The sequence below is a fragment of the Lepisosteus platostomus genome, chromosome 5, assembly GCF_059453375.1.
Source record: "Lepisosteus platostomus isolate fLepPlt1 chromosome 5, fLepPlt1.hap1, whole genome shotgun sequence".
NCBI lineage: Eukaryota > Metazoa > Chordata > Actinopteri > Semionotiformes > Lepisosteidae > Lepisosteus > Lepisosteus platostomus.
The window spans coordinates 48031662-48050044 of NC_142615.1; the positions used below are offsets into that span (position 1 = coordinate 48031662).

The window sequence follows — 18383 nt, forward strand, 5'->3', positions numbered from 1 at the left end:
CCTCCTTGAACTGACAGGGGGCACTGGCACTCTCAGGATACCTATGAAGAGCACTAAATACCTCCTACCCTGTACCCTACTACTGTCAGGACACCTAAATACCTCCTATCCTTGTGTTACTTCTTCACAATCTGTGAATTGCATTTGTGTCATTTGCTGTATCCTAATGTTAACCCCTATAAATTCCTGTCCTCCAACTCTTCTATCCCTCTTAACGAGCCTTTAACCAGCTCGCGGACAAAGCATTTCAATGCCGACAACACCGCTGTGTGCTGTACTGTTCGTGCATCGATCAATAAACCTTGATTGATTTTTGGTCAGACAGTTTAAGGGACAGATTACAGAGATTGAGCTGCTGTGTGATGGGTTAAATCTAATCTCCCTGATAGAAAACAGTTTAATTAAAGCACAGAGGATTTAAACAGATACAGATCTGTGTGCCACTGTGTTAGTCATACAGTACAGAGTGGAGCACAGTATTATTTTAATTCCTAATAGAACACAAGATGGTTGAATCTCTCAGTTGATGACCAGTAAGATCAGTGACTCAGTATTACAGCATCAATCACACTCACTGGTGGGAGGGATGTCTATACTGTTCCTCCTCTTGACAGGCAGGCTGGGCTCCTCTGTCTTTCTCCAGCTCCTCCTCCTTCAGCTCCTCTTCTCTTCTCCACTCCTCCTCCAACCTCTGTCTGAGCTCATCTTCTCTCTCTCTCTCCCTTCTTTCATACTTCTGTCTCAGCTCCTCTGTCTCTCCTCCAACCTCTGACTCAGCTCCTCTGTCTCTCTCCATGTCTCTCCTCCTCCCTCTGTCTCAGCTCCTCTGTCTCTCTCTGTCTCTCCTCCAACCTCTGTCTCAGCTCATCTATCTTTCTCTGTCTCTCCTCCTCCTTTTGTTTAATATATATTTTCTAGTTCAGTGTTTATTTCTTTGATGTGAGTAGTGAAGTACAGCCCATAGTTTCCTGCCACCATGTCCTTTATCTTCTTCAGCAGCTCTGTGAACGGAGTGTGGTCGCCCCTGTTCTTGTTGATGAGAACATGATACCTCTTTCCCACATTTCTACAACAGCCACTGGAGATCCTTCCCTTCTCTCTCAATGTGCCACTCAATGGTTGTAAGTCTCAGTGTGTCCCCCCAGGTGAACAGCACTATTGTGTGTCTCCAGACTCTCTCACTGAGAAGCTCCAGTTGTTCCTCCAATAATCTCCTGTCTCTCTCTGTGAACGATGAGGTCACAGGAGTGACCAGGAGGAGGGCGTGGGGTCCTGGGGGACACAGAGACACACTGCGCACAACCTCCTGTCTGACATGCTGTGGATCAGTCCTTATTATCCATGGAAAAGAGGAGTAGCCTGGAGTGTCAACCACAGTGATCTGCCTCCCAGCTACTTCACCCTGTCTCTTCACACACTTCTCAGTTCTTCTCTCAGTGTCAAACATCTCTCTGAACAGGATGGTGTTTCCTGCTGAGCTCTTCTCAGACCATCTCTCCCCCAGCAGCACGATCCTGATCTCTGAGAGACTGTGTGGTGCCTCATGGGAATCAGCCTGTCCCTCCCCTGTCAGAGAGAAAGATCACAGATTATTTACATTATAAAGTTCTTATCACAGATATTTTCACTATTCATCCCATTTAAAATTTACGATAAAAACTTTTCTATATCTTTTCTATTGTCCCTGCCCTGTGAGAGAGGAAAAACACAGATTATTGAGATTATATTTCTGTGTATTCTCTGTAGTACACAAAATGCTCTGTTAATCAAACTGTATTCTTACAACATTCTTATTCTGTATTCTTACAATTTATATAAGATATGTATTTTATTTTTAACTGTTCTCTCAATAGTACATGTTTATTTTTCATAAGGATTTTTTTCTTAGAATAATTTAACCTCACTGAAAGGTTAGATTTCTCTCATCTGATAAACAACAAAGACATTTTTTCCATCGCCTTCCTTGTTCATCTTTACCAAGGGCATCAATAATTCTGGAGGGCACTGTAGAGTCCTACTAAAACTCTGAGTGTCCAATGGCAATTCAGACACATATGGTACTCCTGTATGAAATATGAACCTTTATACCACCTTATTTTAAAGATACATAAAAAATGTCAAATCATTCAGTCCATCCTGATTCTTCAGTAGTGAGTCTAAAATGTCACATTTCATAAAGAAATGTTTGGGACTCAACCACCTGGCTGGGAAACCTGTGTGTTGTATAGTTTCAACACTAAGGGATGTCAAATCGCTTAAAAACTATCTCATGTGTTCCACACTGAAGAGAATTAGCATGATGTTAGTTTAAAAACAGTAAAACTGACAAGCTGAAAGAACAGAGTCTCTTTTGTCTGAAGGGAGTGTCCCACACTGACAGGCTGAAGGAACTGAGTCTCTTTAGTCTGAAGGGAGTGTCCAACAGTGACGGCTGAAGGAACTGAGTCTCCTTAGTCTGAAGGGAGTGTCCCACAGTGACAGGCTTAAGGAACTGAGTCTCTTTAGTCTGAAGGGAGTGTCCCACAGTGACAGGCTGGAAGCACTGAGTCTCCTTAGTCCGAAGGAAGTGTCCCACACTGAGAGGCTGAAGGAACTGAGTCTCTTTAGTCCGAAGGGAGTGTCCCATACTGACAGGCTGGAAGCACCGAGTCTCCTTAGTCTGAAGGGAGAGTCCCACACTGACAGGCTGAAGGAACTGAGTCTCTTTAGTCTGAACGGAGTGTCCCACACTGACAGGCTGAAGGAACTGAGTCTCTTCAGTCTGAAGGGAGTGTCCCACACTGACAGGATGAAGGAACTGAGTCTCTTTAGTCCGTAGGGAGTGTCCCACACTGACAGAGTGAAGGAACTGAGTCTCCTTAGTCTGAAGGAAGTGTCCCACACTGAGAGGCTGGAGGAACTGAGTCTCTTCAGTCTGATGGGAGTGTCCCACACTGACAGGCTGTTGGAACAGAGTCTCTTTAGTCTAAAGGGAGTGTCCCACAGTGACAGGCTGAAGGAACTGAGTCTCTTTGGTTCGAAGGGATTGTCCTACACTGACAGGGTGAAGATAGTGAACCTCATATATACAAAATATTCAACATCCTCAGAGACAGTTAGTCATCATTAAAGACCAGTTAGATATTGACAACTCAGAGTTCCTCAGAACTAACATTGAAACCTAAAGCAACACTAATACTTAAAATCAGGTTTGGGAGGCTCTACTGTACAAGGAGGGGCGTGAGAGAGGGGAACAAGCCGATACCCTGGCTTCTCTCCAGACACAGCTTGATGAGCTCCTCCAGTCAGCACAGGAGAAACAGCTGCATGAGAACATGGAATCATTACTAATTATGGGCCAAATAAATTCCTCTCTTGTTAATCTGTACTGCTTCCTTTCTGGTATTATCAACTGTACAATAAACACGGCCTCTGAGCAACAAACAGGAAATTATTCTATTTGAGCGTGTCTGAGCATCATGAATACTAATAGTGTGAATCCAGTACCATCAGCAAACAGTCAGGTTTTACATCAATCATTTTTGCCTGAAATAAACACTTTATTAAAATATTTAGTACAGTTCAGACAGCTTGAGTTTACAGTATCGATCTCTGATCTCTTGACAGGAGAAAGTGAAAGTAAATCAGCTCCTGTCGTCTCCTAGTTCAGACCCTGACACTTTAGGGAGTACAGACTGAAACCCCACTAAACAACACCCCTGACCAGCAGTCAGGACACTGTGGTCCACACCCTACTCTCACACACAGTGTCCCGGGACCTGTACTGACCAGCAGTCAGGACTCTGGGGTCCACACCCCTACTCTCACACACAGTGTCCATTGGGGTCCACACCCCTACTCTTTTACACAGTGTCCTGGATCTGTACTGACCAGGACACTGGGGTCCACACCCCAGTCTCACACACAGTGTCCTGGATCTGTACTGACCAGCAGTTGGGACACTGGGGTCCACACCCCTACTCTCACACACAGTGTCCTGGGATCTTTACTGACCAGCAGTCAGGACTTTTTTATATTTATACATACTGTGTGCTTGTCGTTGTCAACACCCCTTCTCTTACAGTGTTTTTTCTGTGGATTGTAACCTTTCTTATGTTCAGACAAAGAGATGTTGACTTTTATGTTTTATATTGCAGTGCTTGCTGAGCACTGGCCAGGCTGTAAAGTGCCAGTGTATTCACCCCCCTTGGACTTTTTCACATTTTATTGTTACAGCATGAAACCATGATGTATTTATCTGATATTTTTTTCCACTCATCAAACAGAGAAGGTTTCAGCAGACAAGGTAGCTTGTAGTACACACAGTCACAGCTGCCTGTGCATTACTGTGTAAAATACCCCTCTCCTGGTTAGGAAAAAAAATATATTCAATAAATTAAATTTGAATTTTAAAAATCAGCGTAGGGTTAACCTTCAAGAAACTATAAAAGAGAAAAAAAAACACAAGTGTTTAAACTTCAAGCTCAGCTGTAAGTCACCTTATAAATCACATGTATATTGACCATATGTCACAAATCGCACCCACGCATGCAAGCGCTACCGCATTCCCACGAGCTTTTCCCTTCCCAAACATGCACGCACCAACCTCTCTTCTATTTCAACCCTCACCAGACCCCTATTCATTGCTCACGATTGAGATCTTCTCCCTGAGCTCTGCACCTAGTGCTATTTTGCTTAATCTATTGTTTGACTCCTGGATCTTGACCCTGCCTTCCCTCTTGACAACGTCTTCGGCTCCCGACTTAGTACAGACGCCCTAACTACTCTTTCCTGGATATTGGACCCTGCCTTGCTTCCTCGACGACGTCTCCGCCTCCCGATTCTGTACCTACAGTTCTACAACACCTTCAAGGTTCCTGAACCCTGCCTGCTTCCTCGACAACGCCTTCGCCTCCCGATTCAGTACCGATGCTCCAACTATGCCTACCCATATTTTGGACTCAGCTAGCTTCCCCGACTACACGTTCGCCTATCGATTCTAAACCTAAGATCCCCTACCGAAGAGCCCCGCATAGGATCCCTATCCTCCGCAGTCAGTCCATGCTTGACAGAATCGTGAGCCCAAAGATGGACCCCGCGGGCTCATTTAATCCCCTGGCTCTCCTGTCCCAGCACTCCCAGGCACTGGATCAGCTCACTGCCACCTTCCAACATCTCACTAACCTGGTCTCCAGTTCCCCCCCTCAGCCACTCGCTTCCCAACCTCCCACTCGTGACTAATCCCACTCAGCCCCCAGTTCCAGTCACCTCCTCCTGTCCCCTGCCTCCTCCCACACCGGACCAATTCGACAGTACGCCGAATATGTGCCAGGCTTATCTGACGCAATGCTGGATGGCTTTTAACCTTCTTCCGGATTGTTTTCGACTGACCGCGAACGCGCTGCCTTTATAGTGGTCTACCTTTCTGGCCGGGCGATTATGTGGGCTGCAGGCCTTCTCGCCAGGAATGCCCCAGAAACCTCGGACTTTGCATAGTTCCAGGCAGCTCTGACGGCCACCTTCGAACAGGTTGAGTCTTCTTACTTTGCCGCCTCGCGTCTGTCCTTGTCGCAGGGTACTCGTCCCCTCCAGGAATATGTGATGGACTTTCGGGTCTTGGCCTCTCAGCTCGCTTGGAACCCAGAAGCCCTCATCCATCAGTTCCATGTGGGACTCTCCGAGGAACTTAAGGATCACCTGGCCCTCCTCCCTTACCACACGCTGACTCTGGAGAGTTTTGTTTTCCTTGGCCACCAAGATCGATGTCCGCCTACAGCAACGTAGGACCGAACGCCTCCTGCTCCATTCTGCTTCCAGCCACACCACTCCCGGTTCCACTCCTGCTGCACCTTTTCACGCCCTCCTCATCTAGTCTTTCTCTGGAGGAACGCAACCGCCGACTTTCAGAGGGGCGCTGCCTCTATTGTGGGGCTTCCGACCACCTCCGAGCCTCCTGTCCGGTGTGACCCTTCGTTTTGTCTGTCCCCCTCCAAAGGTCAGTATCCTTTCTCTCAACCCTTCTGCCTCTGGACTGTCCTGCTGGGCTTTTCTGGGAATTTCTTTTTGCTTTCGCTGACTCAGGTGCAGCGGGAAACTTTTTAGATTCTGGACTCGCTGCCTCCTTGAAGATTCCCTTACTGCCCGTCTCCCCTCCCATCTGCATTCAGTCCATCGATGGTTCCTCCCTCTCTCCAGGATTGGTGGAGTGGCAGACCATCCCCATCTCCCTGCGTATTGGTGCCACCCACCTGGAACGTATTCAGCTTCTCCTCCTCCACTCTCCTTCACTCCCACTTATTCTTGGTTTCCCTTGGCTACAGTTCGTCTTTTTAGAATTTTATGAATGACATCTTCTGGGACATCATTCACCAGTACACGCTCGTCTATTTGGATGATAATTTAATTTATTCCAGTAGCCTTCAGGAGCATGTCATTCATGTCAGGGAGGTCCTAACTCGTCTCATAAAGAACAGCCTCTATGGCAAGCTGGAAAAATGCACTTTCCATGTTTCCACTGTTCAATTTCTCGGTTATGTCATCCCTCCTCTGGGCATCGAGATGGACCCCTCCAAGACGGCTGCCATTATGGACTGGCCAACTCCCAGGAACTTGAAGCAGGTTCAATGCTTTCTTGGATTTTCTGGCTTTTACCGTCGTTTCATTCAGGACTTCAGCTCCGTTGCCGCTCCCATCTCCACCCTCACACATAAGGGTCCGACTCTGGGCAAGTGGACCAATGAGGCTGATCGTGCCTTCCTACGTTTGAAACACCTCTTCACCACGGCTCCCCTCCTTTGACATCCTGATCCCTTGCTGCCCTTCGTCCTGGAGGTTGATGCCTCTGCCCATGGTGTTGGAGCTGTCCTGTCTCAGCGAAACAGGGCTAGTACTACTCTCCACCCCTGTGCCTTCTTCTCCAGGCGCCTCTCCCTGGCTGAGGTTAACTACGATGTGGGAGACAGAGCTCCTGGCCATCAAGCTTGCTCTGGAAGAATGGAGGCATTGGGTGGAGGGAGCTCAACATCCATTCACCATTCTCACTGACCACAACAACCTGTACTTTGTCCAGTCTGCTCGGCCCCTTAATTTTCTCCAGGCCAGATGGTCCCTATTTTTTGCCCATTTTTCCTTTTTCATGACATATACCCCCAGTTCTAAGAATATCAAGGGGGACGCCCTCTCACTTCTATTTGATCCACCGGAGCTCGAACTCCCTCCTGAACCCATCATCCCCTCTCACCAGATCATCGCTGCCGTCTGTCCCAACATCGAGCACCTCATCCGAAATGCCCTCAAGGACCACACCCTCGTGCCCTTCTGACAAGCTGTTTGTGACTGATCAGGTTTGCTCCGCTGTTCTCCAGTGGGCTCATGACTCTCAGGTCATGCGGGTCATCCTGGCGTCCGCCGAACTCTGGAACTTGTTTCTGGGGACTTCTGGTGGCCCTCCCTAAGGGCTGATGTCTCGGATTACGTAAGAGCTTGCCCCACCTGCACTCATATTAAAACACCCCATCACCAAAAGGCTGGTCTTCTCCAACCCCTTCCAGTACCCGCACGGCCATGGTCTCATATTTCTGTGGACTTCCTCACGGACCTTCGCAGGAGCCAGGGCAACACGGTTATTATGGTCGTCATTGACAGGTCTCCAAGGCGGCTTATTTCGTTCCCTGCCACTCCCTGCCTTCTGCCCAACAAATGGCCAACCTGTTTGTACAGCAGGTTGTTCATCTCCACGGGATCCACGGGATTGAGGACATTGTTTCTGATCGAGGTCCGCAGTTTGTCTCTCGCTGCCGAGTATGCTCAAAACGCCCTGTACTCTTCCGCCACTGGCATGTCTCCCTTTCTATGCTCCCTGGGTTATCAACCTTCGCTCCTCCGGAAGCTGGTTTCTGACACGGACCTTCCCTCGATCCAATTATATATCTCTTCCTTAAAGAAGCTTTGGAAAACGGCCCAGCGCGCCCTCCTAAAAGCCTCACACCGCTATAAGACCTTCGTGGATCGGCACAGAAGGCCTTTTCCCAGACATAGCAGAAGGCAATTTGTCTGGCTCTCAACACGCAACATCTCTCTCCATCAACCCTCCCGCAAGCTGGGGCCCAGATTTATTGGTCCCTTCCGGGTAATTTCCCAGATCACTCCAGTCACCTTCCACCTGGCTCTCCCCCCCACCCTTTGCATTCACCCCACCTTTCATGTTTCCATTCTCAAGTCCTACCACAGGTCACCCCTCTCCAGGCCGCAACCTCATCCACCTCCACCTCATTCCATCGCTGGATCCACCTCCTATACAGTCAATTAGATCCTCAAATGTCGTTGGTATAGGGGTTCAAGACAATTTCTGGTCGACTGGCTCGGCTATGGTCCTGAGCAGAGAACCTGGGTCTCTGAACGGGACATCCTGGACAAGACCCTTATCTCGGACTTTCTTCACTCCCGTGCTCCTCCTCTATCTATGGCATCCGGAGCTGCCCCTGAGATGGGGGGTACTGTCACAAATCACTCTCACGCAGGCAAGCGCTCCCGAATTCCCATGAGCTCTCCCCATACCAAACGTGCATGCATCAATCAGTCCTCTATTTAAACCCTCACCAGACGCCCTGTCAGCGCTCACGAATTGAGATTCTCTCACTGAGCTTTGTTTTGACCAACTCCTTCGCTATTGTACTGTTTCTCCCCTTGACCTAGACACTGGTGTTCTTCGACTACGCCTTTGCCTCCCGATTTCGTACCTTCGCCTCTACAGTGCTCTCTTGGATCCTGACCCAAGCCTGTTTCCTCAATTACGCCTTTGCCTTCTGATTCAACGGCAACGCCTCTTCAAGGCCTTCCCGGATTATGATCCCTTCCTGTTTCCTCTTTTACGCCTACGCCTTCTGATTCTACATCGACGGTTCTACACGCCTACCTGGATTTTGGACTTCGCTATTACTCTGACTATCCCTTTGTCTAGCACTTATCCTTCCTAAAAGCACCGCATAGGAACCCGATCCTCGGCAGTCAATCCTTCCGTGACATTACCTAGAGGCTGCTCTTCTCCTCCTTCAATCTCTTCTTCTCTTTCTCCACTTCCCATCTCCTCTTCTCCACCTGCTGCTTCATCTGTTCCTTCTCCTTTTCCAAGATTTTCCTCCTCTTTTTCAAAACTCTCCTCCATTTCATCTCCTCCTTTTCCATGATTTTCCTCCTCTTCTCCTCCTGCTTCATCTGTTTCTTTTTCTCCTTTTACACAATTTTCCCCCTCTTCTCCTCCAGCTTCATCTGTTTCTTCTCCTGTTTTTCCAAGATTCCCCTCTTCTTCTCCTCCTCTCCATCTTCTCCTTCAATTGTTTCTTCTCTTGCTTCTCCAAAACTCTCATCCTTTCCTCCTCCTCCTTCATCTGTTTCTTTTTCCCCACTCCTTCTCCTCTTGCTTGTTTCTTCTCCTGCTTCTCCAACAGTTTCCTCCCTCCTTCTCTTCCTTTGCTTGTTTCCTCTCCTCCTCTTCCCAAACTCTCCTCCTTTGCTCATTTCTTATTCTCCTCCTTCAGCTGCTGTCTGAGTCCAAGGTTGTACTCCCTATTTACTCACGACTGCACAGCAAGACACAGCAATAACCGCATCATCGAGTTTGCCGATGACACCACTATAATAGGACTGATCAGTGATGATGACGAGTCCACTTACAGGGATGAAGTTGTACAGCTGCTTAGGTGGTGTCATAGCAATAAACTGGACTTGAACATAAAGAAAACGAAAGAGCTAATAGTGGACTTTCGGAGACACAGGCCACACACTCACAGCCCACTCAGTATTGATGGAACGGAAGTGGAAACAGTCACCAGCTTTAGGTTTTTGGGAATTCACATCTCTAAAGATCTAACCTGGACTGTGAACACTGACTCTATCATGAAGAAGGCTCAGCAGCGCCTTTATTTCTTAAGGTGCCTCAAGCGATGGGGGATGCCAATACATGTGTTGGTGAACTTCTACCGCTGCACTATCGAGAGCGTCCTCACCAACGGGATCACCGTGTGGTATGGCAACACCTCTTCGCGAGAAAGAAAGGCACTGCAGAGAATGGTCAATATGGCCCAGAAGATCATTGGCTGCGGTCTCACCGAGATTAAACAGCTCTATGAGGACCGCTGCCGTGGTAGAATTCTGGCCATCACAGAGGACAGTCACCACCCAGGGCATGAGCTCTTCACCCCACTGCCCTCAGGCAAGAGATATAAGAGCATACGGACACTTACCACTAGATTCTTCAATAGCTTCTATCCACAAGCAGTGAGACTGGCGAACACATTTAGCCATCCCCTTCGGACCACACCTACACCATCACCATCTACCTCTTTATGATTTCTTATCTATTGCACATCTCCAGTCATTGTTTACACGTCTGTATTGTTTACATTCAAACTGTCTACATGTTTACTTGCACATTGTCTATTGTTTGTTTGTACATTGTCTTGATGCACTGTTTGCACTTTGTTTTGTTTTACACTTGTTTTACAATCGAGAGACTTTCTGTAAGTAAGAATTCCACTGTACCAGCATCGGTTACATATGGCAATAAAGTTCAAGTTCAAGTTCAAGTTCAAGTTCAAGTTCAAGCTGCTTCATCCTCTCCTCCTCCATTCCTCCTTCTCCTTCTGCTTCCTCTCCTCCTCCTGCTGCAGGCTTTTCACCAGCCCCTGAGCGTAGGCCTTCCACCTCTTCTGCTCCTTCTTCTCCCATCTCACCTCGTGGTTATGCTGCTCCCTCCTGTTCTCCTCTGTCTCCCTGGAGCATCTCCTCTCCTCCTTGTCCATGGTCCTCCTCATCTCATCTGCTGCCTTGGAGCGTCTCCTCTCCTGCTTCTCCTCAGTCTTCCTCCTCTGTTCCTTCTCCTTCTCCTGTCTCCTTTTCTCTTTCTCCAGCACCTTCCTCCAGTCCTCCTCCTCCTTCTCCTGTCTCCTCTCCTAGAATTAGTGTTAAAACAGATACACTGACTGGACACTACAGTACATTAACACTGCACTGAGAGAGAGAGAGAGAGAGAGAGAGAGAGTTTAATACAGACTCACTGACTGAACACTACAGTAAAAGTTCCCTCCTCACCTCTCCTAGAATCTCAAGAGCTACAGGGTCCTCTAGGTGTCTCAGCACCTGTGTTCTGACTTTCAGCAACTCTGGAGGCTTGTCTTCAGGGCTCAGACATTCCTGACTCTCCTGCTTCCTCTGCCTCTTCTTCCTCTTCTTAGTCTTCTGCACCCCAGCCTTCTCCTGGGAGGTGATGGGAGGGAGGTGAGGGAGGGGTCTGGGGACAGGCAGCTGGCTGGACAGTGGGGCAATGACCTGTAGTGGGTCAGCGTCAGGATTGGAAAAGGTAGACATGTTGTCCTCTTCATCTTTTTCAGGGCTGACTTGGAAAGCACAACTCTTCGACCTGGACACTGAAGACAGACACAGGACTTTGCTGCTGGGGTCAGTTCTTGACTTCTAATTCTTAATATACCCTCACTATATGCACTGTGACTGTAATAAGGTACAGGTGAGTCTGTACTGTGTGTCCAGTTGACTCTACACAAGGACAGAGGTTCTGTTCACTTCTCACCTGTTTCTGAATCTCAGGAGCTCTGAAGTTCCTCGAAGGAGAGGGCTCTTCTGGGTGTTGATGGGGGCGGCATGGAGCAGTCGGCAGGGAGTTTAGTGAGCTGAGCAGGGTCACAGGTGATCGAAGAGGGAGGGCCCAGGGGCACCAAGGTCCAGGAGAGGGAGGGATCGACAGCTTGTTTTCTTCGACAGCCTCGCCCACCTGGATCATGCGTCTCTTGGGCTGTGGAGACTGAAGACACACAGAAGACCTTTCTGTTCCTGCTAAATCCCACAGCAGGTCAGACTGTCCTAAGACTACTACAAAGAGAAAAAATAAACCTGCTTTTCACAGACCTCGGCCACAGCGTCTCCAAGGTACCTCTGCAGGATGAGGTCAACATCGACATTGGCTGCAACCTGGTGGAAGCACTTGTCCACCTCGGAGCAGTCACACCTGACCTTTGTGTTTTCGAAGTAGGACTTCAGTGTCTCCTTGTAGTCATGCTGCTTCATGATTCCTGTGCTCTGGAAGGGAAAATCCTGGGAATAAGGGGAGGGAGAAACAGGCAAGATGTCCTGTATATATAACAGCAAGCTGGAGTCCCAGCCCAGCTCCTGTCTCTCTCCCCTTGGATCTGGAAGATTTTCTCGGGACCAGGTTGAGTGGGGTGACACAGGTATCTTGGAAAGTTGAGGGGGACAGGAGAATCCTCCCAGACCCTGCGTACTGCAGTGCGAGCTGGACAAGGGGGAGGGGTTTCAGGGACTCACCAACCCCACTAAGCAGCCTCCAATCCAAACTCGGCAAGGACCTCATCTTACAGCTCCAGGTAGTCAAGCTGGATGGAGGACATCGTGTTCTGAGCCCTGGGCCGCACCCGGCTCTCCTCCACCTAGAGCAGCCCCTCCAGCTCAACCCGCAGGTCCTCACTGAGCCGCCACAGGGCAGCTGGGGCCGGGCTGGGGTGAGTGGGCGTGCCAGCAGGTAGGTGAGGGGGTGCTCTAGAGGGTACACATGAGGGAGTATTGGTATGTCCAAGGAGGAGGTCAATGGCCTGTCCCTCTGTCCCTCTCCGGGCACTTCGAGCTGTACCATGGCTGGGTCTTGGCCTCCTGCCTGGTGATTTGTTGGCTGGCCTGAGGGGACAGGGGCACAGAGACGGCATGAGGAGGACAGAGAGAAAACTGAGAGTGTCTTCTCTAGGAGGACAAGGCCCTGCCTCTTGTCTCCCAGCAATCACAGTCCCCTGCTGTGAGCAAACGTTTGACAGATGTCACAGCCACATCAGGCTCACAGACTCACAGCTCTCAGCATCCTGAGGGGCGACAAAGGGGGAGTCTGCTCCCTCTTCCTCCGACAGTCTGCAATTGTCTCCTTAATGATCTGTAGGAGGAGAGATACTGTCCCATCAGATGACAGCAGCAGACCTGACCCAACCCCACCTCCCCTTTCACACACACCCACACACAGGCATGACTGTGTCACCTTCATCATCACCTCCACCACCACAATCTCTACTATCTTTATCAAGATCATCTTCATCACCATTCTAATAAATGATCAACTTCACCATCTTTATTACCGTATCCTTCTTCATCATGTCCACCATCATCATCAAAAGCTTTTTCATCAAGACAATCATCATCTAGACCACCTTCATTATCTTCACTATCATCTGTATCACTATCATCATCCTGAGCAGAACACACTGGTTGTCTTACTCTGGTTGTCTTTGCTCAGAACCTCAGCGTATCGGTGGCCCCTCTTTGACCTTTCAGGGTCACAGCTGTCTCTGTTGAGACCTGTCAGCAAGTTGACTGCTTTAGTCTCACCAGTAGAAGCCAACCAAGTTTATGTGTGTTGGGACAGGCTTTTTCTTAGTCAAACAGTATTAAACACAGTAGTAAAACAGCATTTAAAACTGAGCAGGACAGCAGGAGGCACTTCTTTACATAGAATGGTGTGGGGGTGTGGAAGAAGCAGTCTAGTCATGTTGTTGAAGCAGATTCCCTGGTTTATCTCAAGAGACAGCTGGATGAGACCCTACAGTCAGGACAGGAGGCACTACTGTACATAGAGGGTGGTGGGGGAGTGGAACAAGCTACCCAACCATGTCATTGAAGCCAATACTCACATTTCTTTGGGATCTGCCCCAGGCATCGGTGTGAAGCCCCTCTCCCTGCTTGTCCTTTCCTCTCTTGTCTTGAGTGAGTCTCTCCCGGCGGTGCTGGGGAGGATAAAACAGAGTTACCAGCCAGGCACACAAACACACCTTCATCATCATCATCATGGGCCAAGATGACCCTAAACTGTCAGACACACTTCTGTTACAGTCAATGGCTGGACCAGACTCACAAGCACACACACCACACAGACACACACTCCCACACACAAACACACACACACAGACGCACATACTGTCATGTAGAGTCTTCTCTTCCCCAAGAGAGGATGGCAGAGCCCTGCTACTGCAATGGGTTTTAATTTTAGGAGGAGGAGGAAGAGGAAGAAGCACAATATGAACTAGAACAGCAGTGGACTCACAGCTTTCTGGGTCTGGGGCCTGACTCTTGAACCTGTCTCCAGTATCTGGTGGGTCTGGACATCTTCTCTGTTCACCTCTGTTGACATCTCAGCATCCATCATCCAGGTGGATGCTGCACATTGGTGGTGTTGGAGGGGAGACCCCATTACCTGTAAAGCGCTTTGAGTGGAGTGTCCAGAAAAGCGCTATATAAGTGTAAGCAATTATTATTATTATTATTATTATTATTATTATTATCTGTGGACAGGACAGTTCTGTTAGACAAACGAGTTCGACCAGACTTCACTCTCACAGTCAATCAATCAATCATTTTTTTTCTTATAATGTGCCATTTAATCCAGACCATCATAGCACTTTACAAAACATGCCTAGATAATAGGGTATAAATGTGTAATACTGTAGTTTCTGAATTAACTGCTTGGATTATCCAACTATCACTGTTGTTACTGCTACTGCTATTACTTCGACCATGACTTCAAATTCTTAAACTAATTCTGATACTAATACTCTTGCTAGTACTACTGCTGTCATTATTTGCAATAGTGATAAAAACAGAGCACTCACAGCTCTGTGGACATTGGTCTGGACTCTACACCCACAAACTCACACACATTATCACACACTGACAGACACACACCCACACAAATTAACACAGAGACACTATACACATTCACAGGTACCACACACACTCACAGACACACACATAGTCACTACAAATACTTACAGACACACCCAAATACTCACAGACACACACCCACACACTAACACTGTTAATACACTAATAATAATACACTATAACTAACACTAACACAAATGCCACTAACATTACAACAGTAACACTATCACTAAGACTTACACTATCGTCATCACCACTAAAACTGACACAAACTACTACTACACTACTAATACTATTAATAACAGTAATGCTATCACTAAAACTAACATGACGACTAGTGTAAATACTCTAACAGTAACTCTATAATTATCACTAATATTAATATAAATACTAGCATTAAAAAATCAGTAGCGCTATCATCATTAATACTCACATGAACACTGGCATTAATATTAAAACTACAAGTTGTACTCACACTAATATTAACATGAATACACTAGCATTAGTACCAGTTGCTGTCCGTGACGTCACGCAACTCTTTGTGACAAAGTCGAGACCTAGCCGGACACAGTGATGTGGCACGTGTTACCGTGGTTACCATACTTATGATTTGTAAACAGTGGAAAAATACATTTAAACTGTTGCCTACACAAATTTATCAACTTGGAATATACTTTTCTAGCTCTAGGATACAATTCCTAATTGATCGATACAGGCTGTATTGACTGTTTTCTAGATTTTTAAAACAGGGTCAAGAAAAGAATCAGTACTCACCAATCGGTGAAGTTAATCGATTATTCAGCTGAATTAATTGGTTGTCGATAGATAAGTGATCAATAACTCTCCGTGCGCTCCAGCGGTCTCGCTCTCTGATCCCGGCGCTCTGGCTGGTGTCTGTGACGTCACAGCGCTCTTTCTGACAGAGCAGAGCGCGTCTCCGCTGGAGGAGACTCCTGTCCGGAGCCCGGGGGGCTTTTCTTACAGATATAACATCTCCAAAAAAAAAAAAAAACCGGGCTGTGAAGAGAAGCGATTCATAAAAGTTGGAGAACGACAGCGACAGACAGGAATTAAATTCATTAAACAAAAAAAATAGTTTACTTTACAGACTAATGCGTTGTATAGCGTACTCCCGTAGAGCAGAAGAGAAAGAGCACAAGTCCCTGTAATAAGCGCTTTTAAGCGTTTTACACGAATATCCACAGAATAGAAGCAAGGAGGATTAGACTCCTGATCCCGGAGGTAGAAGTGCATCTCCTGGTTTTATTTCCACTCAAGCACTCAGTTACTCAACCTATTTGATGATTTAATTATCTATATAACTGTTATCAGACTCTGTTCAACTGTATATTTATAAGACTCTCCGTGAGAGACGTGTGGGAGACGCTGTATCCCAGGGCTGGTGTGGAATCACACACAGACAGGTCTTCTGTGTGATCTGTGTGAGTCCCACTGCTCAGAGGTACAGACTGGTCAACTGGTCACTATTGTAGACACGACCATTGGTCTGCTGCTGCTGAGAATCATAATACACTGATCAGAGTATCAATACTGATGTTCATTACATAAGTAATAATAATTGCATATTGCTCAATTGTGAGTCAGAACATTTCTGACAGATGTTTGGAGGTTGAATTAATTAAGTAATAATAAGTACAAAATATTTACAATAATTACATAATCAGACTGCTGTTCAATTATTTGTCAAAACGTTTCTAAAATATGTTTGGAGGCTGACTTACAGTAAAGACAATCAGTCAGGGCAGTAATACTGAAGGGCTGTAGGTCCAGGAAAGGGTTAATAGAAGCTTCTTGCTTCTGACCTGGAACAGAGCCCACAGCTGCCAGATCAGTGACCCCTGAGCCCAGTTCACAGAGAGGAGAACCAGGAGCTCTGCTCTGTCTCTAAGAGACTGTGAGGAAGGAGAAAAGGGGTATATGTGACCTGAGTCCAGGCTGTTCTGTCTGATATTATTCATGTAGCAGCACTGATTGTCTGAATATCCTCTGGTTCTGTGTGTTCAGAATAAAGAGAAGGATGGAGATGAGCTTCTGTTTCTTCTGGAAAGAGGAGTTTGGGTAATGTACTGAGGGACCCAGAGCTCTGTGTGTGAGTCTGAGCTGTGAAGCTGACTGAGAAGAGTTTTTTTTTATTCTGCTTCTGATAATTTTTTTTTGTTTGCCAAGTGATGTTACATCCCCTTCAGATACTCTGCACAGATTGTCAGAGTGAGAGAAGAGGAGAGAGAGATGGAGAGATAAGAGCACACACAGCAAGAGAGACAGGAAGGTGGAGAGAGAAGAGAAGGAGCAGGAAGACAGTGCAGGTGTTCAACCACACTGTGACCACAGGAGACAGGAGGCTTTCCTCAGCTGCTGAGGAGCTCAGTGTTCATGGCCACTCAGGCTCAGAGGATCTGGCAGCAGTCAGGTCTGAGAGCTTCTCCTCATACTGACACTGGAGCTCTGAGAGTCACCTTCCTTTTTGACAGGAACAGACCCTCCTGTTCAGCCCTGAGAGACACTATGATTATTATGTTTGATTATGTTTCTTTATTAGCCCTATACAATTTCTTGCATTAGGAATTCGTCTTTTCGCATACCCCAGCTTTTCTCCATGGAGACACAGACACACAGACAGGGAGAGAAGCTTGGGGTCAGAGCGCAGGGTCTACCATTGTACGGCGCCCCTGGACTAGTTAGGGTTAAGGGCCTTGCTCAGGGGACAACGGAGTAGGATTCCTCTGCCGGCCGCGGGATTTGAACCGGCAACCTTCCAGTCACAGGCGCAGATCCTTAGCCACAGAGAGAGAGCTGTGTAGGGAGAGGACCTGCCACCCTGTTCAGCACTGGAGCTGTGAACACATGACTCCTTTTGTGTCTCCCTATACAGCACTAGATCTCTTAACAGTGGGCTCTCCTGTCTCTGTACATCATCACACTCACACCCACAGCCTCACAGTAGAGCCTGGCTTCTTGTCCTGGAAGAGCGCAAAGTTCAGACTCACTGCAGAGTCTGACCTGAGGCTCCAGTAAAGCTCTGCCTTATATCACTGCTGATGGGCTGTATTAAGAAGGACTGTTTATTTTTAATTCATCATATTGTTGCTTTTTCAAATTTGAAACTGACTCCTGCTCTGCTGGTCCTAATGCTGCAGTTATTACGGTGAAGTTGTAACACAGGAGCTCTGCTATATTGAACAGGAGATTTTTTTTAATACAGCATAACTACTAATACCTTTAATAATAATAAGAAGGAGAAGGTGAGCTGTGTCCTCACTCTGTTCAGCCTGGGGGTGTATCAGCTCCACTGTATTTTTAGATAGTCTTAGTCTCACAGTCAGCTCCACACAGAGAGACATTGGGGCCACAGCTGGAGGGGCTGGAACATCTGTGTGGACTGGAGCTGCACAGGGACAGACTCAGGGTCTGAGGGACTCTACTGGAAGAGCTGCTGTCCAAGGCTCAGTACAGAGGGGACAGTCACTGCTGGGCTTTTCAGATCTCTGCTCACAGCCACAGGACGGGCAGTTCGTATAGCTTGTCTCTGTATTCCTGTGCTAACTGAGTGACCTTTTTACCACCTTGAGGACTACTGTCTGGAGATACAACAACCTCTTTGTGACTCACAGCTGGACACCAGTCACTGGACACTGCCTGATGCAGACAGGAAGACA

General features: G+C 47.5%; 2 protein-coding genes across 4 annotated transcripts; both read right to left on the reverse strand.

Moving 5' to 3' along the window:
• Window positions 1-589: 589 nt before the first annotated feature.
• LOC148668109 (uncharacterized) lies at window positions 590-12146 on the reverse strand. Of its 3 annotated transcripts, none has more exons than XR_015936938.1 (5): window positions 11899-12146; window positions 11564-11794; window positions 11068-11402; window positions 10519-10928; window positions 590-1566 (listed from the first exon to the last, which is right to left on the reverse strand). XR_015936938.1 is itself a non-coding variant. In XM_088632615.1 (5 exons), the coding sequence occupies exons 3-5, from the start codon at window positions 11341-11343 to the stop codon at window positions 1411-1413; spliced, it is 651 nt and encodes a 216-aa protein (XP_088488741.1). In that variant the 5' UTR covers window positions 11344-11402; window positions 11564-11794; window positions 11899-12146; the 3' UTR covers window positions 590-1410. The 3 variants fall into 3 exon arrangements, 2 of the variants coding, with proteins under 2 accessions (XP_088488741.1, XP_088488742.1); XM_088632615.1 differs by having other exon boundaries at window positions 10710-10928; XM_088632616.1 differs by lacking the exon at window positions 590-1566 and having other exon boundaries at window positions 10229-10928.
• A 78-nt stretch (window positions 12147-12224) lies between these two features.
• Window positions 12225-14273, reverse strand: LOC148668110 (uncharacterized). The gene is made up of 4 exons (XM_088632638.1): window positions 14090-14273; window positions 13680-13772; window positions 12848-12928; window positions 12225-12681 (listed from the first exon to the last, which is right to left on the reverse strand). Exons 1-4 carry the CDS (start codon window positions 14234-14236, stop codon window positions 12592-12594), a joined length of 411 nt encoding a protein of 136 aa, XP_088488764.1. The 5' UTR covers window positions 14237-14273; the 3' UTR covers window positions 12225-12591.
• Between the last annotated feature and the right edge of the window lie 4110 nt (window positions 14274-18383).